Source organism: Phoca vitulina, unplaced genomic scaffold (assembly GCF_004348235.1).
Source record: "Phoca vitulina isolate PV1807 unplaced genomic scaffold, GSC_HSeal_1.0 scaffold13, whole genome shotgun sequence".
In the NCBI taxonomy this organism is placed as follows: domain Eukaryota; kingdom Metazoa; phylum Chordata; class Mammalia; order Carnivora; family Phocidae; genus Phoca; species Phoca vitulina.
This window is the reverse complement of record NW_022589716.1, coordinates 16,604,460-16,631,519: the sequence shown is the minus strand read 5'-3', so window position 1 is coordinate 16,631,519 and position 27,060 is coordinate 16,604,460. Positions and strand designations below refer to the sequence as shown.

General features: G+C 42.1%; 1 protein-coding gene across 1 annotated transcript in view; it reads left to right on the top strand.

Moving 5' to 3' along the window:
- Nucleotides 1-27,060, top strand: part of FHIT (fragile histidine triad diadenosine triphosphatase) — a 1,435,811-nt gene that overhangs the window by 1,394,237 nt on the left and 14,514 nt on the right. Inside the window, exon 9 of the mRNA XM_032411650.1 lies at nt 16,158-16,267. Coding sequence (XP_032267541.1) covers nt 16,158-16,259 — 102 coding nt within the window. The 3' untranslated portion in view covers nt 16,260-16,267. The remainder of the gene's footprint in view (nt 1-16,157; nt 16,268-27,060) is intronic.

Here is a 27,060-nt window from a genome sequence, read left to right as displayed (position 1 = left end):
TTATCTTTGGGGGAAAAGTGGGATACAACTCAATCTGTAACACATACCTACCACAGGGTTTACAGATGATTAGATGAGATAATCTACAAAAAGGGTTTAACTTAGTGCCTGGCATGTAACAAACCCTCAGTACATTGCTTATTATTCTTAAGGGAATTTAGCATGCCCTAATTTCTCACCTACAAGTCTTGGAGGTTTTCAGTTTCTTTTGCCTCTCCTTTTCTCTCATTTTTCATCAACTAGAGGGCAAGTAAATGTAAAGGGAAAAGGCAAAGCATACACCAGTCGAAACATGGAAGGTTCTGCCATTTGACCATGAGAACACTTTATATTTGAATATTTCCTCAGCCTGAGCTTATATTAATAAAAAACAGATTTGTGTGTGTAAAAATACACAGAAACCTACTATTTCAGTCCACTCTGCATTAATTATTTTTTGAAGCTTGTCTTAAATAGCACAATGATTTTGTTTGAGGGAAAACTTTGAAACCTACATAATTATCAGATGGCCATTTAAAAAAAAAAAATCAAAACTAACCCTCTGTCCGAGAAAACATGTTATTGGAATCAAATAAGCTGGCGGCATAATCTGCAAATTCCGTGTGTACTGCTATGGTATCTGAAACATAATTATCAAGCTTAAGTTAATTAGACTAATGCTCAGAAAATCTGGCCTGGCAGCTTGTGGTAAGTAATTATATATACTGATTAAAAATGTAATACTCAGCAAGCAGAGGCAATGGAAACTCCATTTGACACAGCATGTGCACATGTACAATTAAGAAGCCACGTAGAAGAATGCCCACAATGAGAAGGAACATTGTAGAAACCGACAGGCATCATGCCAAGTCTTCTTCAAGATGTTCCCCTCACCCATTGGGAAACGGGTGGCTGTCACCACAGGCCTGGCTCAGGAAGGGGATGTGACCACGCGTACTCGCTGACCACCCAGAGCATACTCCAGACCACAGCCTCTTCTCTACTGTGTTCTTTCCATTTCTCTCAAGCTTCTCCTTCAAAGGATGATTAGGTGTCAGACAACAGAGGTCCGCTTCCTTGGTGATTTTCCAGGCTCTGAAACAAGGAAATTGTCATTCATTATAGGTCACAGAGAAAGGTACGATGCTGCCCTCTGTGCAGGCATAAACATACCTTTCATTTGCCCTTCTCTTTGCTGTTTGGCTTTCTCTCATTATTTTTGAAAGAGGGAAGATGATGCCACTGGGGATCCATGAGCAAAGACTAAGGACCCCCAACATTTGGCTGTCTACTCAGGTTCACCATAAGTTTACTGTATCACAAAATTTTTTTGATTAAGTTAAGTATGGTTAAATTTCAGATTGATGAGGGCTACCAAGAAATCTTTTTTGTTCTGTATCATTCTTACAGTGTGTCTCTTCCTGCATTAGTATTATAATATTTGGTTGGGAGAACATCATCAAACCCTTCTTTGAGGACTGAGGGTGGCAATACCTGTGTCACCCTCCTGAGTATCTGTTATGGTTGGTTGATTTGAGCAAAAAGTATTTAGTGAACACCTATTGTGTACCTAGCTCTGGTTTTGTAAGGTCTTTGCTAAGGTGTTAGATTGAACCATGTGACGTTCTTTTGAAGGTTAAGGAAAGATTGAATATTGCTAATAGACATGGTTTTGCCCTCATAGGACCTATAATTTAGTGGGTAAGATATTTACAACACAGTACATGTCCTGAAACGGAACACATCAAGGGGCCACCTGGTACAGCCTTGGGAGAGCAGGGGCAGGAAGGTCTTCCTTGCAGAGAATAGTATGTGCTGGTGGTAAAACAAGGCAGGTTGTTGAAAGAGCCACTCCTGCTTAAACAGGGTAGGCACAGAGGCTGCAAAGGGTTGAGAGAGGGAGTGACATGGTAAATAAGGGCCTATCATGCCAAGAAAGCCATGTCAAAGGCCAATAACTCAGGACGAGAACGTTTGATAGCAAGGGTTCAGAGACTGCCCTGGGCCACTATCTAGAATTTAATTTATACTTTTTAAGTAAGAGAGGCCCTAATATCTGGTCCTCCCACTGTGCTGTTCTGCTTCAAAATCTAGATTCGGGACACTCCTATTAGATTTCTTCGAGGCTCATTTTTAGTAGAGAAACATGCCAAGGCTTTTAGTCTAAGACTACAGAAAAGATACCCACAGCTCACTTAATCTCCCCGGGTCTTTGTTTCCTATTCTGTAAAATGGGGACAAGAATATTATGCCTCTACCTACCCCAAAGTTGATCCAATGAGATTCTGCATGCAGAAGTGCTTTAATTTAGACACCTGAACTGAGTCCCCATTGTTTAGCAGACTTGGATGCTGTTCTATGAGAGAGGGCATGCAGCTTTAGGGAGTGGGCCCTGGAGTCCCAGCCACCTGTGAGCTATAAGGTCACATCTCTGATCTCAACTTCCTAACCTGAAAATGGAGAAGACAGCGCCAGGGCTATTCAATAAGGGTTAAATGCAATTGTCTCTGTACCAACACTTGGTACCTGGCACTTAGCGCATGCTCAGTAAAAATCCATTAGTAACAACAATGTGATTATGCCATCATTGTTCTTGGGCTCCCTTCCTTTGATGTTTTCACTTCCCTAGAGCAGAAGTTCCCTGGCATTGGACCGAGAGCATCTTTCCTTTGGCCAGGGGTCCATTTTCCACAGAACAGTATTTGTTCCTTGTGATTTAGTTGTCATTTGGCTGGAGGATTAAGTCCTGAATCTGACTCCCTTAATAAGCAGATGAGTCCTCTCTCTACCCAAGCCCCAAATAACTACTTGCAAAGTGAAAGAGCAGTCAATCAGCAGGGGTTTTGTTTTTTGTTTTTGTTTTGCTTCTGGAATGCCAGATATTTAGTATTTTTGAATTTTAAATTTTGGCATCTGGTAGACATAGTCTGAGTAACCATGTAGGAACACTCACAGATCTTGGACTGATAACTTGGCTACTAGGCTTCAATCTAATGTCAACGAACTAGACCATTATTGCCAAAATCAAACATTAAAGAGGGAGAAGAGCAAAATAGCTTGGAAATTAATGGCTTTTTTCAACATCTTGTCTGTGTTTCCTACCCAAATAGCAATCAGCTTACTGCTTGTTGCCCCCAACGTGGGAAACAGAGACAGCATCGGGCTGCAAAGCCCTTCCTGTACAGTCTTGGTCTGAGAATCAGCATGAAGAAAAGGACTAAAAGAGATAATGAAATGTAGAAAGCATGTGAAATTTATATTACCACTGCAGACATGTTTATTAAGATCCAGGCGAGTATTACTTTTGCTTCGGAAATAGGACATCAGAGGAAATTTATGGAGAGGAGAATGTTTGGATGACTATCTCACAGACATAAAGCTCTTAAGGCAGAGCAGTTTTAATTAAGAACAGCATCCTGTGTGAAGTGTTATACCCAAAATAGATCCTAGGGGGGATTCAGTGAAGGGATACATCAATTTCAGACATCTGGAATTCAATTAATAACTTCAGTGCTCTTACATAGCAAATGCTACCATGTTGTAATTCTTACGGAGTTTCTCTGAATGGGAGCTGGATTTCCATGGGGAGGGAAATTGCGGTCATCCTATGCTGTAAACTACATGTTGCCCAAGGATGACCATGTTTGTTTTCATTCATGGCCTGCTTTGATGTAGTTATACTGAATGACTAATTGGGTATCTACAAGCCCATCACTCAGCACAAAAGCTACGATTTTGATATTCTGCACCTAACCATATGATGAGCCCACACCCCACCTTTCCCCCCACAGAGTTATCCATCACCCTGAATCTCGTGGTCCCATTGCTTCACTTCTTTTTTTTTTTAATTTATTTATTTGTCAGAGAGAGAGCACAAGTGGGGGAACGGCAGGCAGAGGGAGAAGCAGGCTCCCCGCTGAGCAGGGAGCCCGATGCAAGACTCGATCCCAGGACCCTGGGATCACGACCTGAGCCGAAGGCAAACGCTTAACCGACTGAGCCACCCAGGTGTCCTGCTTCACTTCTTTTTACATACTTTTAGGCATCTCTATGCATTTTTTAAAAGGATAGATTTTTAAGTTGTTTTTTAACTTTATAAAAAATCATCCTGAGTATATTATCTTCTAGAAATTATTTTTCCTTCATTATATGTTAAGATCTGTCTGTATGGACTAATTGTCTCTTTCACACAATTCTTTTGATATGTGAGTGTATCAGAGTTTATTCATCTACTTTCTGAAGAACATTGGTCACTTCCAGGTTTTTGCTCTTTTAATTACGGCTGCTTTGAGCATTCTCATATATGTGAAAAAATTTTCTCTCAGGTATATACCTGGGTGTAGTATTGGCAGGGCACAGGGTGTTGCGAATGTCAGCTTTAGGAGATCATGCCAAACCATTTCCCAAAGAGGGTGCTTCAATACATCCTCTTACCTGCACCGCCAGAGGGATCCCGAGGGTCCATATTCTCTCTAGGCCACAGAATTGCCAGATTTAAGTGTAGCTCAAATGCATCAACATTTGAAAGTGTTATTTGTATGTGAACTTGATCTCATGCTGCGTGATCCTCAGAGCTGAAGCTAAGATATATACGTAGAGGTTGGGGAAGGGAGAGTCAGACTTAGGTGAGGGCAGATGGCTTCCTGGCACCGCCTGTTGGTCAGGGGTCCCGTTGTCTCAGGGTGGGGTAAGATCTCAAGCAGTGCACGAGTACCTCTTGGATGTTTGGACTGGAGAACTGTAAATACTGGTTTCAGACCCTGATTCTAGGAACAAGCATTTCTCAAATATTTGTTTCTGGGACTTTAAACAGATACCTGAAATTTTAAGGAGCTACTTTAAAACATTTTGGTCTTTTATCCTTTAAAAAGTGACCAAACTCCTTTAAACCCCTGAGCAGCACTGAGGTGAGATTAATTAAAAGATTAGGACTCTTAAAAGATTTTTATGGGTTTTTCATTCATGAAGTTATAACTCCCAACAATGACATTTTAAAATCAAGCCATATATATATACACTTAATTATACACACACACACACACACACACACACACACATATACATATATATATGAGTCAAACCTGGATTTTCATATATAATTTATATAAATAGTGTATCAGTAAATATAAGTATAAATCTTAGGCTTGGCCCTTTCTATAGTGCCTCTTGAGCATCTCAGTAATAAATAAATGAGAGGTTAGATGCAGAGTAGGAAGCTGAAAAAGGTAAAGGTATCTCTTTTCTAGCCTGATGCTTCCAAATAATCCCAAGCCTGACATTGCATTTTAAGTGTTCACTGTGGTGAAGCTGTATGTGTGTATGTTTACAGTTGGCTTACATCTGTTTTCTGTGCTGATTTCTGGATTATGGTCACTTTTGGGGAAATAAAATGAGAGGCTATAACAAGGAAATCTCAGTTTCTTTCAAGTATTCTGTTTTTTTCTTTTAAAGGCGTTTGAAATCCTTTGTGACAAAGATCTGCTGTCACGCATGGTAAGCTTAGCGTTTCAGCTGCATCCAAGGCTTTATGTCTTCATTAAAAGAGGTTTTTAAATGAAAGAGAGAAAGGCATTCGGGAAAGCTTGGCTCCTAATTTATTTGTGCAACTCACCCGGCCAGGCTTTGAAGGGCATTGGCAGAGCTCCATCAGAAGTGAATGGGTTTGTGAATAACAGAGGACATGTTACTTTCAATGGGTGTGGCTTCGTAACCAGAGGCAGAATGATTATCTTGTAAAAAGAAGAAATTCATGACCAATCCTGGGGAGTGGTACATACCCTTGGAATATAGATTTTATGTTCGTCACTTTTCATCAGCCAACATGGGGGTCCCGGTGCCAGGCACCTGGCCAGATGGTGTTGGGTAGCCCTTTTAGCTCTGCCAAACATACGGTGAACGTTCAGAAAGCAGCTTGCGAGGTCAGCCTGTGTCCTTGCTGCTCTGTGGTGGTAACCACTTGTGCAAATAGCTTGCCACTCGCTTGCTTTTCTATGGAAAATTCCCTAGCAGGAGGGCCTGGTATTAAGGTGGGGTAGAGGCCCAGTAAGCAAAACTCAAGCTGCAAAGTGGCACTGCCCTATCTCAGAGGGAAACCTGGGCCCAGCTGGTCCGGCTAGCCTCTCCACCTTCAGCTCATGGAGTCTGGACTTACTACATCTTCACTTGATTAATATTCTTCTGAGCCCAGCAAAAAGTAGGTGCCCAACAAGGGTGATGTGACGGAATCATCCAATCCCTCGGCTAGCACTTGTGCTTCTAGTACTAAAGGGAAGTGGATTGGCCCCCTCTTTGGGCACTTCCTCATTCTGCTCCCATCACTGGTCTTCAGCCAGTGCACAGACCACACAGATACCTCTGTCCTTCCTCTTGGTCTGAGCATTGCTGATCCCTCTCAGCCTCCTTGTCACCTCCTCAGAGCTGTCTACCCTGCTTGCACTGTCTAATGTACTTCTGTTATTCCCTAGAATGGTAGTAACCAATTTGATTACTTCCTCATTGTCTGTCTTTTCTCCTCAAATGTAAGCCTCTCAAGGGCACTAAACCTTGTCCAGCTTGCTCACCACTGCACAGTGTAATGCAATGGGGTAGACATACTACTATTTTTTGTTGAATAATTGAAAGAGTTCTGCAGAGAATTGAGCTTCCAATGCTTGGAGGACCTGGACTGTACAACTGCCACCCCACACACACCTCCTTTGGTTCCTCCAGATGGGTTTTATCTTGAGGGCTTAGTGTTGCTGCCTGCAACATTGTGATGAACAGGATTCTGAGGCCATGTCTACGGTGGTGTGTTTCTGGTTGTGTGTTTGCTTAGCTTCTTGCAGTACAGATGCTCCACGTGGGTCTCCTCAAGGAGAGCTCTCTTGCCTGGGCTGTGCTTCTAAAGATTCTGTAAGGGGACTTTAGAAAAAGAAGCCATATTGTAGCAGGAGCAAATATGAAACAAACGTTCAGGAGACTCAAAAGAAACCAGAAAATTGGCCCCTTGCCTGTTCTCTTTGCTCATTCTGAGTACCAAAGTTGACATCACTCTGGGAATAAAGGAGAACACTCTCGCTCAAACACCAATATCCAAGACATGGTGGGGGGAAGGCTACGGAACATGGCTGGCCAAAGAAATTGCTTTTTTTTTTTTTTTTTTTTTAGGAAATTGCTTTTTGAATAAATGCTTCCTTTTCCGAAGTTTGCTCCATCACAAAACTCCCTTTCAGAAGGAGTTTCATTTCATTTCTCGGTGAGCATGTTTCTAGAAACAGGAGGCCTGAGGAAATAAAACTGGTAGAAATCTCTAGTCCCTGTTGCTTCACCAATTTCCTACCCATTTAAAAAGCCAGTAAAGCTCCTATATGATAGAGCCTGGGGTGAGGTGTCAGGGAGCAGCAATTATTTACTGAAAACTTGCCTGAGCTGCAACTGCCGCCTCAGAGGAGGCTCCCCAGCCTGATCCCAGATTGGAGGTAGATCTCTGTTTGCAACTTCAGTTTTCTTCTCTGGGCTGCTCTATCATCTGTGCTCTCAAAAATGTTAACCACAGGAAAGTTGCCAAGAATTTACAGAATGGATCCAAGAGTGCACTAGGAGCCCACAAATCATATTTCTGATCCAAACAACTACTGTTCCCCGTTAGCCATGGGATGTTGGTTGAGTGATTCAAGTGTCTAGGAGACTTAAATGTTTCATCCATAAAATGGGAATGATGAACTTATATAGCCACTAAGTTGGGAGGGAAAGCAACCTTAACCAATGCTTCTTGAAAACATACTCGGTGTCAGACCCAGTAAGGAGGCACCCATGGCTGTTACTATAATTTGGTGATTTCTATCATACACATGAGAACTGGACAGGAGGCTTTCTACCAAATTAACTATTGTTGAGGGCTTATTATAACGGAAATACCAAGAACTGTTGGGTGAGCGCAATTGATTTCAATACCGAGCCTTGGTAATCACTACATGAGGGCAGTAGTGATCACTTCTGCCCTCATGGGATTTTCATCTGAAATTCCTAGCCAGACTGAGGCAGAATCACTCTCATTCCTTGGGAACATGAGGCTCACTGTGGTAAGTTCTGAGGAAGATTTTAGCCCTGGGGTGTCCTAAAAATAAGTAAGTCGGGTTTGTATTTTACTCTATGCTAATGATTCTTGAATGTAATGACTCCCATATCAACACCCCCAGCAGCCCCTCAAGGTCCAGTTCCTGAGCCCTGTTCCTTGACTGCCCTGATGCCATGTTGTAAGAAAGTTCTAAATGGTGGCTGGCCAGGAGGCAGGATGGCAGATCCAGGAGGCCCTGTCTGGGGTCACCTTTCTCAAATATACATTTCGGGTTAGCCTTACTGATTGCGCCTCTGACAGGAAGAGACTACTTTGTTGTTTCCATTGAAATCAACCACATAAGACCAGGAGCTGAACTCTCCCTTTGCTGAGCTGCTCCTAACAAGTTTCTGATGGAGAACTACAAATTACAATGTCTAACCAATTAAAGCAATTTTATGATAGCAGGCATGTACTTCACCAAACCTGACTGCCCACCCTGGTTTGTACAGGTGTTATAGGGTGCCTGGGATACTCTGAAGACCATTCACAGTACAGTCAATTGAGTAATAGCTGGTCCAAATTGTGACGCTGGCAAAGTCTCATTTGCTGCTTTGGCAATCGGCTTGACAATGTGATACTTTAATGTATAATTAGATAAGCAATTGGGTTCTGTTATAGTACAGTGGTTTGGCATAATTATTTTCCAGTGCTGTGATTTTTTAGTTAATAAATACTTTTGGGGGTTACAAATTCTTAAACATCAATAGTCTATACCCCTTGAAAGTAGGATGCCATTAATTAATATAAGAGCTTATTTCAGCATTTTGGCCTCATTGGCAGCACTAAAAACAAAACAAAATAAAACCAAAAACCAAAAACAAAAAAACTTTTGCTTTAACTCAAGCGAGTTAGGCTTAAGTCAAAGCTTGGGCAACAAATGAAATGATGAATGCTCTGTTTATTACCTGGATTTCTCTCCATCAGGGCAATAAATAGGGCTTTGGAAACTTCACAGTGAATAAGAGGGAACCAGCGGTCACTTGGTTGCACTTAGAGGTCTCACCATGTGGCCATCAGTCCAGGGTTCCAGCTCATAGAGAGAAGGGAAGCAGTTAACATATTTTTGCACAAAGAAATATTGGAAGAACCTCAGGTTTCTAAGAAAACCCAAGTGGTTGCCCAAGGTTGGCAGCACAGACTTATTATTATTTTGCATCAAATGAAAGCAAGAGGGGATTCATTAGGACACCAAGAAAGGCCTAAGTGGGTGACCATCTGCTCAAGAACCAGCACGTAGAGAAATCGTGTTTGGTGTTTTGGGGAGGAAACGTGTGCTCACAGGATGCTGGCTGTGTGTGTGACAGAGGGAGGCAACATCCAGAATCATGAAATATAACTCAAGTTGATCTAAATGGTCCAGGAAGGCTTCTTGGGGAGTTTGGGAAGCGTGTGACTGAGGAGAGGCTCATACTGGGCAGGACAGGAGTGATTTTCATACTGGTTCAGAGCAGCTATGAGCAGGAGAGCCAGCATCCCGTGTGCTTTACAAAGGGCCCAGAAGGAAGCTGTCAGAGAAAGGTCCGCCTGCTCCAGGGAGGCACTGAGCCCCCGTCTCTAACTGCACACGTTGCCACCAAGTCACCACCACACTGGTGCATGGGGCAGCCGAGCTCCCCTCCGTCCCCTCTCTCATCCATGTCCATGCCTGCCCAGCTCCCATCGTTTCTGGTCTGGCTGCTGCTGGAGCCAGAATCTCTAACTCATTCTCCAGCCAAGCCACTCTACAAAAAATTATTCTAAGCTTTTAACTTCCCTGCTTCCAACCCTTTAATGTCTTCTTTGCACCAAAAATAAAATCCACATTTCTCAGCCATCCCCAAAGGCTACAACTGATCTACCATGTCCCTTGCTTTTCTAGTCACTCAACCAAGATTCCTTTTTCCTCCGTGCTCTGCACTTCTGCTCCCTCTGCGTGAAATACCCTTTTTCCCTCCTCTTTGCTTCAGGGATTTGTAGCCATTGTTCACATCACAGCTTAACCAGCACTTCTTCAGGGAGGTCTTCCTCCCAAACCCCCTCCCCACCATTCTACTATCCCTACAGATCTCGAGGCACTGGTTGTTCTTGAGAGCTCCTATAATATTATTTTGACTTTCAAGATCTGTTAAAACAAAATTCTGAAGCCTTCTCCAGTTTAGCCTAATAGAAACAACCATTCTAGAAGGCCCACGCGTTAGTCTCACATTTTCAGTGACTTCCCTCCCCTCAGCTGAACTTCCCACCTCTGGACCACCTTTCAAGGTTAATGCCACATTTAATCCTGTATTTCTGACACTGTTTTACTTCATCTATTTTCTAAATCGATGCTTTACCTTAAATAAATTTACTTTAAAAGGAAATTTGAGACAACATCATAAATAGGAGATAACCCTCAAAATAAATGTGATCTAAACAAAACAATCTTATTAAATTCCAGCTAGAGTCTGGATGGCTCCTCTGTGTCCTTAGAGGTCATGCTGATCCCATGTTAAGGACATGGTAGCACTGAGACTTTCTTTTTGATTAATCAGAGGGACTGAAAGAAGACTGAAAATGCAGTAACTTTCAGTAGGATTCAAAACTGTTTGTGGCTTTGGATCATAGACTAGAGGCCATCTTCTGGGCCATTGAGATGTCTTACCCCTCTTTAAACCATGAGATGTTAAGACTTGTCAACATGGCAACTAAATTTCAGTTCTCTTGACCGCTCTGATAGATGGTCAGGCATGCCCACGTCAGGACTCTTTGGGAAAGAGGCATGCACGCAGTTGGTGAAGCCGGTCGTGACATAAGTTGCAGGATTTCTGGCACACACATCATGTATCTGCTGAAGCTGTTTCCATTGCCCAGAATAACCTTGTCCTTAAACTCCCATCACCATCGTTTAAGCCCAGTGCAAATCCTAACTTTGTAAAGTCAACCCAAGATCCCACTCTGGGAAGAATTACTCTCCCTCCTCAGATATTCTGAGAGCACGATGATAGAACTTGTAGCCCAGTGCAGTCCTTGTACCAGACTGACTTGTATTATAGTACATATGTATAAATCGGTCTGCCCTGTAAGGTGGTGAGTCCCCAGGAGGCACAGATTTTTGGCTTCTTCATCTTTATGGCATAAGACCTAGAACAGTGCCTGGAATATATCATGTGCTCAACAAATGCTTGTTGGCTAAACTGAAAGTAGAGGCAGAGAATCAGATCTGAACAAAATTATGGATTTACTTCCCTATTCCTTGATATTATTTCCCTTTCAAGACTTTATATAAGCACCTGTCTGAACAGAGCCATCAACCCATAAGAAATAGTTTAAGCTTTCTGCTCTTTATGTTGTTTTACAAAACCAGTAACAATGACATACATTAATGTACTTTATAACAACACCCAAGTTCAAATGCAGCCACTTGCTTCTTTAAGAAGCAGTATGAAATTGTTTCTCCCACCGGACCCCCACCCTTTGAAGACAATTTGGCATTTTACTACTGGTTAGTTCCGAATTCTGAAAAACATTTAAATTATGGTGAATCATTCTTCCTACTGTATTCCATTACAGAGCTATAAAAAAGTCAATAGCCAAGGCAGTTTGAGCATTACATCAGGGAATTAATCTCTACCCCACATACCTCCCGATAGCATGCTCAATGCCCAGGAAGGAGCGGAATGTCAACATCGACGCCTATCGGTACTTCAGTCAGAAATCCTGTTAACACTACCTTCCCCAAAATCATTTTCAGGCAGATAAAGTGGAATGACTGCAGATACATTTTTTTTTTTTTAAATCTCTTTTCACAGCTGTATAGAAATAGAATGCTCTTCCAGGAGCCATCACAGACTTTACTGTGTTGAATGTGAATAAAGACTTTTTGGTTCAAATTTTTGCAAACTTTGTAACTTTGGTGAGCACTTTTCCTATAAAGAACCAAGTGCCTGTGAAAACAGCGTCAACTGTTCAACAGTTTCACTGTTGCATGGAGAGAAGGAGAGGGATGTGCTGCGGTGCTGAGCATTTTCATGGCCATTTAACTTCCGTGCTATAATTATCAGGAGGGATGATGGAGCACTGTAGTGTGTTGAATCCCAGACAGTCACCTGGAGGAAACACTGTTCTTTGATGTACTACTAACAAAGAAAAACACTGCCAATTAAATTATGACATGCCCCTGATTGTGGAACACACTTTGACTTCAGAGATGTGAAAAATGTGGAAAATGTGCGTGCCTGAAAACCAATGAGCTATGAGATTTAAAGGGAGCCGGGGATTTACTCTGTTTCTTGCAATAATAAGCCTTAGGGTGCACCCAGTGCTAGCCTTGAGTCTGTCCTTCCTTTGGACAGCTTGCATCTTTTCCAGGATTCACAGCTAGGCAGGTTTGGGAACAACCCAAAAGCAAGCCAAGTACTTCCTGTGGTCTTTTTCAAAGGGGTCTCCTGGACTAAGTTGCCAGATAAAAGACAGGAAGAAGTCTAGTTAAGTCTGAATTTCAATATCAAACAAATGATACTTATTAGTAAGAGTATGTCCCAAGTACTGCATAAGATATACGAGACACTCATTTCGTTTGTTTTAGTATTTTTATTCCCTAACTCTGGTGGCCATGCTGCCAGGGTAATGTGACTGCATTTGACTATTACCACATGCTTTGACTCTAGGACCTTGACCTTTACCTCTGAGGAGCCTCCATTAATACCTTTTTCACTCCTTACAACAACTCTGAGAGTTAGGGATTATTGTAAGTCATTTTAAATCTGAAGGGGCTAAATTTCCTCCTCAGGCTTGAATGTGTCAGTCGATTCGTTAGTATGGGCCTGAATTTTGACCATAGCTCTTAATCCTTTTACAGGGTATTTAAGATCCAAAAGACACATACCATTGGGAACCATGAAGATAGGAAAGGCACTTTTACTCCCGGCCGTAACATCTCTGGGTTGGTCAGTGGTCACTGTCATGGGGACAGTGTATCTAGCCTAATAATAGTTGTTTGCTGTTGCTATGACTACTCCTATGTGCCAAGCACATCGCTACTCACAACTGTTACTGCTCCCTTTTTACAGTGGGGGAAATTGAGGCACAAAGAGGTCTCATTGTCAAAGTCTGGGCCTAACCTCATCTTCTTGGAGAGAGGTTGCTGGATGTTCCTTAGATAACTCCCTCTCCCCCATAACTTTTTATTATAGCACTCTGTTTCTTTACCAAACTAAGTTGACTCTCAAAAGTTCTTCAAACTAGGTCGTGCCTGCCCAGCAGCAGCCCTCTCATTTGGAAATGCCCCTCTCATTCATAACTAACCATTTTGGTGTCTACTCTCCCTACCTGGGTGCGCCCTGAGGACAGTAAAGGGGTCTATCTGTTTCAGTGTTCTAACACCAAGGCTACCCCTTAGCATTGCAGAAACAGAATAAATACCTTGTGCATTAATAAGTAGTCACTGCCTTTCCCTGTGGGCAGCCTAAATTAATCTGGAGGGTTCATCTGAAGTGAACACCCCCCCAGTAAAGCTTCCTCAAGGCATGTAGCACCTTCTGGATGAACCACCATTTGAGTTCCTTAGAGTTTATCTCTGCTAGCCTGCAATAACTTGCAGCCACCAGGTTCTTGGGTTGCCTCATGGAAGCAGAAATGTACTCCAAACGACAGTACGTTTAATCTCCGAGTCACCTGGGTGGCTCTCCTGAGACACAAGCCTTGTTCACCAGGGTTGTTCCTGGGCTCCCTATTTCTGCTGAGACTGAAAATTCATTCAAAGGCTCCTGAACTAAATCAGCATCCTAGTGTTGCTGGGACAAGCCCATGGCCCAGACACTCTGATAGAATGAGAATAGAAGAAAAGCAGTTCTAGAGCAGGGTTTGCAAAGAAAAGCCTCTGCTCTGTGGATAGGGTGACAAGCAATGGGCTTAAAGGCAAATGTAGCATTTCTCTGTACATGGGTTCTATCTATACACATATACATTTCCCCCAAATGCAGTGCTTCTCAACAGGAAATGCACCTTAGAATTAGCTGAGAAGTTTGAAAAAAATCCCCAAACTCAGGCCGTCCCCAGACAAATTAAATCAGAATCCCTGGATGGACCCAGGCTATAGCGTTTTTTTGTTGTTGTTGTTGTTTCAGTTCCCCAGGTGATGCCAGTGGGCGCCAGCACTGAACACTGCTGTTCCAAAGAAAGCCACACGCTTCCATCTGGGACTTTCAGGAGGGAAACCTCTACATTTTAAAAACCATATACAACAGAACTTTGCAAATATGATTAGCTTTTGTTTTATTTATTTCCTACCTCGCATAAACAACTTTGAAGTGTCGGCACAACGTTGCCATCTGTAAGGCATATGACAATAACAGACGGTCGCCTAATAACCAGGGAGGCATTAACGCTCACAGGCTCTAAATTATTTGGATTCATCTGGTATGATCTGTGGTGAGGAAGCCACTCGATGCTTGATTTCTGTGCCTTTTCCATGGCAGCACCAGAAGAGGGAAGCCATATTTTCCGGGCTGTATATTAGTGTTCTTTGTCATCCGACTGAATTGTTACAAGATGGATTTATAACAGACCCAAAGCTAGTATCCAAATGAAAATTAGTTCTTGAGTAGACAAATAGCAGTCCCGTTTGCCTTGCCCGTAGCAACTGCGTCATATCTGCCTCCACAAGGAAGGAAATGACTTCTTAATGTGGTTTTCTTCCACTAAGGAGAATTAAATCTATGTGGCAAAATGTAAAACCAGAGTGCTGGCAGCCATATTTTGAACAGAAGATCCATGACCCTCATCAACATATTTGTGGCCCAGTTATATGCTAATGAACCTCATTTAGGCTCAAACTTACCCCAAGTGGAAATACAGCTCAGCTAGAGAGCCAGGCTGTCGTTCCTTCACTGTTTCGCCTTGTGTGTCAAAGTTTGCTCTGAACTACTGGGGAAATTTCTCCATCTGCTGCAAGGGGCCACGCGGTTGGGGGTGGAGCGGGGGTGGGGTGGGGGATGGGGTGTCTCTGGGTTAGATTTACAGAGATTTGGGCCTAAGATAGGAGACTCCACTATGGTAGTGGAGAGACTTTTTGCTGAGGCAGCAGGATATTTTTCAAAGGATCTGCCTTTTGGGGGGAATGCACCTGGCGCACGGAGCTGGCCACTCTTTGGTGGCCTGGCAGTTCCTCTAGGATAGATAAAATGGCAAAAATTGTTGGGAACAACTTCTGCCCCTGCCTAGCTGGGTGGTCAGTTTGACAAGCAAAGGAACTTCCCTGGATCTCAATTTCTTCCTTGGTAAGATGGTGCCAAGTATCGCCTGCCTTATGTATAGATTATGGTACAGATTAAATGAAATGATACGCATCAAAGAAACTACCCGTTCGTATCATAAATACCAGCCATCATTGGTGCTGTTAAATCATTTACCTCAATCTCTTCAAATGACTTACCAAATACTACACTGCGCATCCTATGAATTTATACCTTTAGCATTTTACAATGGATAAAGGCCCACATAGGAATAACAAATCTAGTTAATAAAACTGAATTGCAATAGTAGATTAAGGGGGAAAATTTGCCTCCTTAAGTCTCTTTTAATGGATATGCTCTTATTTCTCACTCATTGCTCATGGCTCCTGTATTATTATCATCACAGATTTGCTTGGGTTATTTTGGTTCACTAAACAAAACGGCTCAGAGCTCATAGAAGAGAGACTAAGCCAAAGAGACAAGTAGGTAAACCGCCAGCTTGGGGGAATGGTCATGGGTAGGCGGCCAACTCCATGCCTTCAGTGTCTGGTGAGTGAAATAAATGAATGATGCCAGCCAAGCCTAAGATTAGAGAGTGGTGGGGATTATGGAAAATGGGAGGATGCTCCCCAGTCTGTGACCCCCACTCACAACCTCCACAGACAAGACAAGGCATGGAATGGGCCACAGAGTAGCCTAATCTGGTTATTTTATTACAAAAGCTGGAAATGTGAATTCTTACATGACACCTCCCCATTTTTCAAATCTGGGCAACCGGTGCAATGAAAAGACACACAACCTTCTGACTTGCAAATTGTGTTCAGCCCACAACACTTGTTCAGAGATCCCCAGGACCCATTAATGAGCCTATTCCATTGTTTTCTCCAAAGCTCCAGAAACATGACAAGGAGGAGGAGGACTCCCCAACCTTGTGGAGGTCCGAGGAGGAAATGGCAGCAGAAGCCGCAACCCTGCGGGCCTACTTTCAGTGACCCTGCAGGTAAACACCGGGCACTTCATCATCACTCACACCTTCCATGGGGCCCCAGAAGGAGGCTCCCTGCCCAGGATGGGGATGCAGACAAGCAGGTGCAGGGGGGTTCAAAGACATGAAAGCCAGAGTGGAGAAAACCCCCACCCTCAAGGCACGGATTCCTACCTAGGGGTTTCCTTTGCCTCCCTGCCTCCACCCACCTTCTACGGGACTCTCCTGTCTGTTGGCTTCCTTCCAGTCCACCTCACGTCACCATCCTGCCCTTCTCCAGCCCGACCTCACCAAGCAGGCCAAGATAGTTTTGCAGTGCAAACCTGATCATTTAAAAAGCCAAAACCCTTCGAGAGCTCAAGTCTCAGATTCCCACCTTATGCTGTAAGGTGCTGTGAGCCAGCTCACGACCTCCTGACCAGATCAGTCTTTCTTCCACTTGGATCTCTTCTCCCCAGCTAAATAGCCTTTTTTTTTTTTTTAATTTTAAGATTTATTTATTTTAGAGAGGAGGGGCAGAGGGAGGGAGAGAATCTCAAGCAGACTCCGCAACTGAGTCTGATGCGAGGCTCGATCTCACAACCCTGAGATCATGACCTGAGCTGAAATCAAGAGTCAGATGCTCAACCAACTGAGCCATCCAGACACCCCTGGTTTTGTGTTTCCCTTTAGTTTTGGCTGCTGGGAAGCTCAAGGCCACAGGGAAAGGTCAGACATGATAGAATTATTTCTTTGCATTAGTGAATGTTTAACTGTTGGAAGATCACAGATTTAAGATTCCGGTAGAAAGCTATAGCCAGTCTCCTTTTTCAAAATGTGTATATACAAGAAATTTTTATGTGATGTCCAGGGCCTCATGTATCTTCTGAAATGTTCTAATAAATAGGGTTGCCATGAAATATTGGGGCATCCCTAGGCTAAAAAATACCATGTGTCCTGCATTTTATCTGTCAGCCCTGTTAATAAACCTCTTTCCATGGACCTCAGATAAAGCACATCTCCCCTGAATAGTTTCTTTTTCCTTTTTGGAATAGGCTGCTTCATGCGGTCTTGTGTTTATATTATAAGCTGCTGAAGTAGATCAGACACAAATTAAAAACACAATTAGTGAATATTGGTAGCACTGAATTATATAAAATTGTATCCACCACATAGTGATCATGATTTTTAGGTAGAAAACACATTCATTGTATTCTGCTTTCACTTTGAAATAGACGTCTCTTTTAGTTAGTTTTTAATATATGTGCATTTCTTGGGCATTCTCCCCCCACCCTCCGTTTTAAAGTATCCTGATTACTTAAAGACCCCGTATCAACTACCTTTCCCCCATTATTGTTCAAGTATGTTGTAGTGTTCAGGCACTTGCATTCTAGAATGCTCATTTTATTGGAGAATGAAACTGGAAGATGTCATCGGTTTGTCAGCTCTGCATCCAGTTGCCTGAAGGATACAGTGCAGTGCTAGCAGAAGCTGTCTTTGATCATTTATTCTGAACCTTTTCCACTATTCACCTTCTCATTTCTTCCTTCCTCCCTCCCTCCTTCCTTGCTCCGGATCAAGCTAGTCTGCCTAAGAACAAAGACCCCTAGGCATAGCTGCAGACCCCTTTCTATTCATCTTATGAAAGCCAGTGTGTCATTTTGGAATGTCCCATTCAAATGGAGTCACTGGTCTTCAGACTCAACTTACTAGGCTTGTCCCCCTCCCCCCGGCCCGGGTTTCTTATATAATGGGTACGTTCCGATAGAGGTGAGAAAGCTCTAGGCTTTTCCTGAGGCTTGCTGAATTGTAGGATTCTGTGTTAGAATGCATTTTCTAGACGTTTTAAGAGGATTTAAACTTAGTACCCAAGTTTCCTATATGCTTTGCTTTGCTTTGTCAGTTTTTGCTTCTGTCCTGCCTTGAGGCCTAATATCTCCTGTCTTCCGGGTGAATCAACTTGCCTTGTAAATCTTGCCAGAAAGATAGTCATCCTAACTTGCTGTACAAACTATTGCCACAGTGCCTGTGGGTTTTTAAATTAGTTAACATTAAGATCTGTCTTTACAGGTCTTTGGTTACAGACCAAACAAATCACCTTCAGTGTTCTCAGCAGTCAGATGTGGGAATGAAGAAAAGGAGGGATGACGTGTGTTGCCAAATAGCACAGCTAGTAACTTGGAGGCTAGGGATTTAAACAGAGGGTTCTAGGATTTCACCAAGAGCATCCTCATCCCTAAAGGGACCATAGGGGCACCTGGGTGGTGCAGTCAGTCAAGTGTCCGACCCTTGGTTTCAGCTCAGGTCCTGATCTCGGGGTTGTGAGCTCAAGCCCTGTGTCAGGCTCTGTGCTCAGCACGGAGTCTGCTTGAGATTCTCTGTCCTTCTCCTTCAGCCCCTCCCCCCACCCCCTCTCTAAAAATTAATGTCTTTAAAGGGACTGTATATACTTCCCTTACAGACAAAGGAGGAAGGGAGCATTCTTTACTGGAAACATGATCATTAAGTTGGTCCACCTGGTTCTTGAGACCCCTCTCCTTCCTTTTCAAAATGCATCTACACACCAAATGTTTATACAATGTTCAGGGGTTCACAGTACTTCTAAAAATTTCATCAAATAAATAGGGCTATCATGGGGCGCCTGGGTGGCTCACGTCATGATCCCGGATTCCCAGGATCAGGCCCCACATAGGGCTTCCTGCTCATCAGAGAGCCTGCTTCTCCCTCTGCCCCCCACCCCACTCATGCTCTCTCTCTCAAATAAATAAATATAAATAAATAAATAGATAGATAGGGCTGTCACAATATTTGAGTATACCTAGACCTGAAGAATTATTCATTGTTTATCTGAAGTTCAGATAAACTTGGCCTCTCCAAGTCTCCCCATTTATACCCTCAGCAGCAAGTCAGTCTTAGGCAGAGCCAGTGTTGAGATGCTGATGTCGCTCGCTCAGCAAGACTGCACAATTTGCAACACGCACAAGGGTAGAGACTCTAGCCTGCAGCGCTTGCATTGATAACAATAGCCAGCATTACTGAATGTAGAAGACACAGCTTCTATGATCCCATCTTGCAGAGGATGAGAAAACCGGGACTCGGTGATGCTAAATGTTATTCCGAGGTAAATAGTTGCAGGGAACGGAGCTGAGAGAGAACGCAATCACACCCCAAAGACCATTCTTTTAGTGTCTGTACAGCCTACCTTTGCTAAAAGAGCTCGATTTTCCAGCCAGCACTGCCATTCTATCCCAACTCCCCTTGCGCCCTCTGAATGTTCTCCTTAACCTTCTTCACCTGTTCTGCTTGCCCACCCCTCTCTTCCCTGCTTGACTCCCTTTCCAGCCTTGTTAAAGCCACCTACCCTGGCATCTGCCTCCCGAGCCACACTGCAGCTGGGCAGCAGGAACCCAAACGGGGCTGAACTTGCACCAACTGACTTTGCCCTGCTTATAAGTTGTTCTAGACCGAGCTAACGCCTCCCTTGGCTGCCTGCCCTCTTTCCTCCACACTATGACCACGTGCCTAAATACTATGACCTTGGGCAAATATAGTGTTTCCCAAATCGCTCTCATTCCCATTTTCTCAGGCTTTTTTTTTTTCATCTTTGTGTCCCACCAGGGTATTGTGTGCTCATTATTTACCTGGTTCACTTTTAAACTTTATATCTGAACCTCAGTGAAAAACGAGTATTACTTGTGATTAGAAGTGAAACATGCAAATGAAGATAAAAGAAAAACAATGCAGATGAATTCCAGCTGGGCACACTTGCTTGCCTATAGCTGTTGGGACTGAGATTCATTCTCTCTTTGTTAGAACGAGAGCCTAGCCACCCTACAGAGGCATTCAATTCCAGCACCAAACTGAGACTCTCTGTGTGACCTATTTAAAAGGATTAAAAGAGAGTAAGTTAAGCAAGATTCAATGAAGATCACCTAAAATTATCTTAAATGATTCCCATCTTTGGAAAATAGCAGTGGACATCAGAATTCAAACCCAGAGCAAGCTGACTCCAGGCCTGTGGCAACCCCCTAAGCCAGTGCCCCCTATGCCTCTTACCAGGAATGTGGAGAAGATAAGGCACCCGGGGGGGGACCAGAGTCAGCTTCCCTAGGGGTAAGAGGCCTGTCTCTTGTACCTGGCTAGAGGACAGGACACTGGGCAAGAAGCCCCGCATTATGCCCCACTGCCCCCCACGCCGGCGGTCTCTAGGCTGATTGGATCTGTTTGAAATCACTGCTTCTCTTGGGAGGCCAACTCCTAGGGCTTGGCCTTGACACCTTGTTTGCCATTAGTCTACCTGAAAAACCAGTGTGTTGAGGAGAAGAATGTGGAAGCCTATAGCCAGAGATGCCCAGTATGGGAAACGGTCTGTGATGGACAAAAAACCCTGCTCTCTGCTAAATGTTTGGTGTGGAAATAGCCAGCAACCTCTCAGTAAGTAAAAACCCCTGTTCTGTATCTTCTTTATGTATAAACCCACATTAATCCTCAGCATCAGACTGCCATAGGACCACAGAGATAAACATCCCCAAACTATGAACTGTTTTCTCAGCCTCTTGAAGCCATCAGGGCATCAACATCCGCTTAGTTGTATGGAATTCTCTTGATGTTCCCATGTAACCCTGCAGGATGATTTGGTCCTCTGACTACTCTCTGTATCCTTTCTCTAGTAGAAAATGACTTTGAATTGCAGTTTCTTAAGCAATAGTGAAAAATAGGCATTGCCTTCACCAGGCACAGGCAGAACCAACAGTCCACGGGTTGCTGAACAAAGCTCCCTCCACCTGACAGATCCCTGATGAGGTGGAAATCCTTTGGCTCCAGGAATTCAACATCCACCTTCTGCTTCAGTGAATTTATGCCTTGGCTCTCTAGACACTGGGCTGAGTTCTGGGACGCGGCTTTGCGATGGCTCTGTTCTGAATCACATCAGAGGACGGTGCATCTCTATCCCTTATCTGTGCATCTTTCCTGGAGCATAGAATTCTTCATGTAGGTATTTAACACTTGGGTTTGCTGCCTTCACACACCCACGTTGAGTTTCCTACTTAATTTTAAAGCAATGACATGTGTCCTAGTCCACCGAAGGTTTCACTATCTCCCTGTCCCCACTCCCAGCCCATGTTAGAATGGAGTGGGCCAAGTTGTTTGTAAAGTATGCAATCATCGCCCCTAACTCAGATAGAAAGCCAGAGCAGGGCAGGTTTCCACACCCTGTTGTGTCAGCAGAGTTCATTTGTAATTCATCAAACTCTCCTCTGTGCATGCCATTATTTTATAGATAATTGGTTGCCTCTCATTTACTCATAACAGAGCCGTGCAATTTCAAAGCAACTGAGTCAGCCCAAAACAGCATTATTAGTAGTTACAGATATACTGTCGAGGCAAAATTTTGACACTGGCATTTTTGAAAAATCACCGTAATTCCAGCCACTGGACCACACTTACATCATAATCATGGATGGTCGAGGTGGATGAGAAAGGACAGCTTTGCTTATTTAGCACATGTTCTGGTCACTGAATTGTACCTCTTACAACACACCCCACCGGCTTGGAAAAACTTTCCTCCTTCACAGAGAGATTCTGCTCTCAGCATAGCAGCCCCTGATGAGAAAGGCCGAGGGAGCAGATTAGAGTATTCTCATGTTTTCTCAGGGGAGAGGAGGGTTTTAACTTCAACTCCTTGGCCAGTTCAGTCCTTACCCCACCAGGCAATCCCCACATGGAGGTATCATCAATACCAAGGAAAGTGTTTGCCAACACTGGTTGCCAAATTGATACAATAAAATTTTTTCTTTAGCATGGAAGTACAGGAGAAGATTCTTTAAGGCTAATGACACTTTCGCCTTTAGTATATTCAAAGCTCTTTAAAAAACAAATCATTTTAAACACAGCTGGAAAAGAGATTTTAGTTTGCTTTTCCCTTCCTCTGCAGTTCGTGTTTCTAAGGCCCTATGCTGCCTCCCCTTTTTTTCTGTGTAGACCACCTTTATAGAACCAGATTTCTGTAGCGAGGAATTAAAGACTCTAGTTTTTGGATTAATATATTCATTAATAAATCAGGTTCCTATGCTCTAAATTGGGAACAAGAAACCATAGAATTATAGCAACTTTAGAAATAATCAAATCTAATGTCCCATTAAATGATTTATTTTACCACAACCCAAAAGTATGACCATCTAGTTATACTTGAAAAACTTCCCTTTATAAAAATTCGGAGACAGTCCACACCCCATGGTTTCAAAATGGGTTTTAGTTTGATTTTTAAAATATTTTACCAAGATCCCGCTTTCTCTACATATGCCCAATAGTTCAGGCAAAAGATTTCCACAGGTCACTGATGACTAAAGAATCTACAGAATTTCAGTTCAAGTGATAGGAAAAATGACTAGTGTCCCATGGTTAATGTTAACCCTTATGAGTCTTTGAATGACATGAAACCTCAGCACAGAGTTCTTTTCAGAAAAGTGTAATCCAAATGCCAAAAATAACTTTTAGCTGCATCTTGCAAAATGGTGATGGAACAAAGCCTATCATCATCACCATCCTCAGGACCCTCATCATCATCCTCATCTCGTCTCCAAAAATGGATAATGTATCACACATCAATCTGCACACTCTTGTAGAAACTTTCCAAAAATTTTTCCCCACTCCCAAGACTTTTTTTTCCCCCTCTCTACTTGCTTCTCTTCACCCTGTGTGGTGTTCTCCTTCCACTTTTCTCATTTTGTCTTTGTCTCTGCCAGAAAGGAAGATGGGAAAAAGGCTCTCCTAGAGGTCATGGAAGGTTAAGATGAAGGAAGGTATAAAATTCATATTAGTAATCTTTGACCTATCATTTTGTAATAACATTTATACAATTCATTCTATGCCTAATATGTCCCTAAGCCACTTCTTACACAAGAAGTCCTCCATTATTTTGACATTCCAGGGGCGTCAATCAAGTCAGGTGCTCAACCAATCAGGATACACTAGAAAAAGCAGTTCTAAATTGTACTTCTCTTCGTGTTAATGTTTTTCTGATGATCCAAAAGACACTGCAGTATGGTCTACTCCTAATTTATCATGAATGGTGAGCAATGGAAACTGTATCTTCTTTATTAAAGTAAAATCCAAAAAATGGAGGAAAGAGGGGAGAGGAACTAAAGAAAGAACATTTAGAGAATTAAAATATCCCACTGGGGCCACTTGTCTCAGTAGTGTTAGTAAAATTAGATCTCCAGCCCAATTCTATGTAATGTACCCCCTCTTCTTCCTCTTCCCTCCTTTAAGGGTACATGAGGTAGAACATGCTCTTTGGGGAAGATAGGAGTCATGCAGAGACAAGGAAGGAGAGTGCTGGAAAGACATCTTGGGAACTCGTCTTCACTTTCTTGTGGCCAGCTCATTTAGGTGCTGGATACCTGCCACCCACTCCCATGCCCTTTCCAGGCCCCAGTGCACTGACCTATTTTGGTTCACTATTACCATTTTGCAACCCTGTCACAGGGCAAATCTTGTTTCTCCTACTAGAGCCTCATATAAATAATCTGGAATCAAGAGAATGTCAGGTGGCAGATAATGCCTCTTCTAAAGAAAATGATTGCCTGGAGCTTTACACAGAACTTTCTAGAATGTGCTTTGAAAAGAAAGGACTGGTAAGGTGAACATTATGGTTCTGTAAAAATTATGTCCCAGTCCTTCCCCACCAAAGAGGAAAAAAATATATATATTTTTAATCATTTGTCCTAAGTACTAGGCATATTCACCACCAAATCAAAGAATTAAAAGATCATTTTCAATCTCCTAAGAATAATGTCTGGATTGTCTGCCATTTTGTTTTCTACTCTCAGTGGAAAAGTCTTAAATAATTTAAGCTGGCTCCCTATCAACATTGCTACTAAACTTAACTCTGTGGACTTGGACACGTCACTCTTTTGTACCTCACTTTTCCTCTCTCTGAATTACTATGATGGAAAGCATTTTAATTATATCCTAGGGTTTTTATGAGAATAACACAAAGTAACAGCTAGGAAATAACACTAGCAGAAACAGCTCTAAATTGTGCTCCTTCTAGATTTAATACCTCTCTGAGGATACAAAAGACATTTCAGTATGTTCTACTACCTCCAATTTATCATGAGTCGTGAGCAATGGAGACTGCGATTGTCCATTAGTTATGCCAATATGTAGATTCATTATTTTCCCTATGATTTCCATTATATTTTAAAGATGATAAATTATGGAAATGTTCAGGTTAGGATAACTTGGTTTAAACAATAATTAAAGAATGAAACCTGTAGGGTAGGATATTTTCAGACCACCAAAAGAGAAAAGAAAAAGAATGACTTCTGCTGCTATCACTAACAGACCAAATAATTTGAATTAAATATCCCACTGTGTTCAACTAGGAAGAATTTTACAGAATATACACAAACATCTATTAAAGGTAACAAGGCAGCAAGGGATAACAAGGTCAAGATCCAAGAGCAGCCAGAAATCAGAGAGAGGAGGCCAGCTTTTGTGGCTGCTTCTCTACTGAGGGCATCTGTGTCTTGAAGAAGAGGCAGATAGGGCTACAAACAATAAAAGCTGGGTTTCCAATGGTAGAGCACTTTCTAAATCTCCATACCTGGTGGGAATGCAAAAATCCAGGAAAGTGATATCCTTGGAAAAAGAATGACTCAGGTGTAAGCCTGCCCTGTTACCAGCTACAGCCCAATTTCAAATCATCTGGGCAACTGAGAAAGTTTCAGTCTTGGAAATGTAAGATCCCAAATTGCTAGTCATATTAGGTGCCTGGCAGAAACAAAGAAAAAAAAATCATCCCTGGAAAAAAATAATACCACCCAAGATCTTAAATCATTTCTACAAATTATTTTCTTCAAATACCCAACACATGAATGTGTGCATACATATACCCCATAGCATATGCAGAGTCAAGTCAATACAAATAAGATTGGAATCACAGGAGACCTAAAATTGGAATGAAAAGACACAGTCATTAAAATAACTCTCTTTAACTTGTTTCTAGGTAGAAAAGATTTTTTAAAATCAGTAGAGAGCTGGAATCTATAAGAAAATGAGATGATGTGAAAAAGAACCAAACAGAAATTCTAGAGCAGAAAAATACAATAACTTGAGGAATTAATTTAGGAGCAAAAGGAGAGTTACTAAACCCTTAAAGATGAGCCATATGAAAAATATTCAGAATGTACTAGAAAGAGATGAAGGAAGAGTGGGGAAAACTATAAAAGAGGTTGGAAAACATAAAACATAATGAAAAAGCCTAAGAGATAGTTATTCACAGTTCCGAAACAGTTCCAGTGGAATCTATATTTAAAGAGATAATGGCTGTGAATTTTTCAAAACTGGCAAAAGCCACCCATCCGAAATTCAAGAACACACCAACTGCAGAAAGGCAAAGAATGAGTCTCAGGTTTAATAGTGGGGGTGGAGGTGGGGAAACCTAACTCAAAGGAGTAATAGACCAAGAGACTAAAGGCAACAACAACAACAAACAGAAAATCACAAGACCATGGAATGACATCTTATTTATTTATTTATTTATTTATTTATTTATTTATTTGAGAGAGAGAGAGAGCATACGAGCATGGTAGTGGGGAGCAGAGGGGGAGGGGCAGAGTCCCAAGCAGACTTAGGGCTTGATCCCATGACCCTGAGATCAGGACCTGAGCCAAAACTAAGAGACATTTAATCGATTGCACCACCCAGATGCCCCAAGGAGTGACATCTTTAACGAACTGAAAGAAAATGACTGTCACCCTAGATTTCCATACCCAGTTAACATATTCTTTTAGAATGAAAGTGAAACAAACACATTTTCTGACAAGGCTGAGAGAATTCATCACTGGCAGCCTCATCCAAAAGGAATTCTAAAGAAAAAGCAATCAATGGAAATTAGAAACAATTTTGAACTGAAGGAAGAAAACGAAAATTTGTGGATGCAACTAAACGTGTGTTTAGAGAGTAACTTGTAGTTTTGACTTCTATGCATTTATTGGAAGAAAATAAAAGCTGACAGTAATATGCTAAATGTCTATCTGAATACTGCAGTCATTCAAAAGGAAAAGAGCATATAATGAATAATTTTAGACCAGTAAATTTGAAAATTGAGGTGAAATTTGTAAGTTTCTAGAAAAAATACATTTTACCTAAACTGACACAAAGTAAAAAAGAAAATAAGAATAATTGGATAACTATTAAAGAAATCAAACCCCAGTCAAAACCCTTCTCACAACGATAACAGCAGTCCCAGATAACTTTACTGCTGCCTTCTACCATTCAATTAAGAAAGAAACAAGAATCTGAATAAGATTATTATCATCCATATGACTGATGGAATAAATTCTGCCAGAAAATTGAAAAAAAGAGAAATTCTTCCACTTCTCAATTTGTTGTATGAGTTGCCTTCTTGCACATGAGCCTGACAAGAACATCACAGAAAGGAACTCTATAGACTCATTGCACATGGAAATGCAGATACTGAAGTCCTAAAATGTATCAGATAGGTAGACAGATTGTGTGTGAATGTGTGTGAAGGCACAATCTATGAAAAGGGAATACATTATGACCAATGCAATGAGGTTTCACATTAGACTATTGAGCATTGTCTCACTACACTAATAAAAGATAGAGGATAGGATCATCTCAGTAGATGCGGAAAAATATATTGATCAAATTCAACATCCAAATTAATAAATATAAAAGTTCCAGGACACTAAAACTAGAAGGGAATTTATACTTAAGGGTGAAACGTTCAAACTATTTATCTGAGATTGTAAATGAGATGACAATATTTACTATTAGTCCTGCTATTTCACAATGTA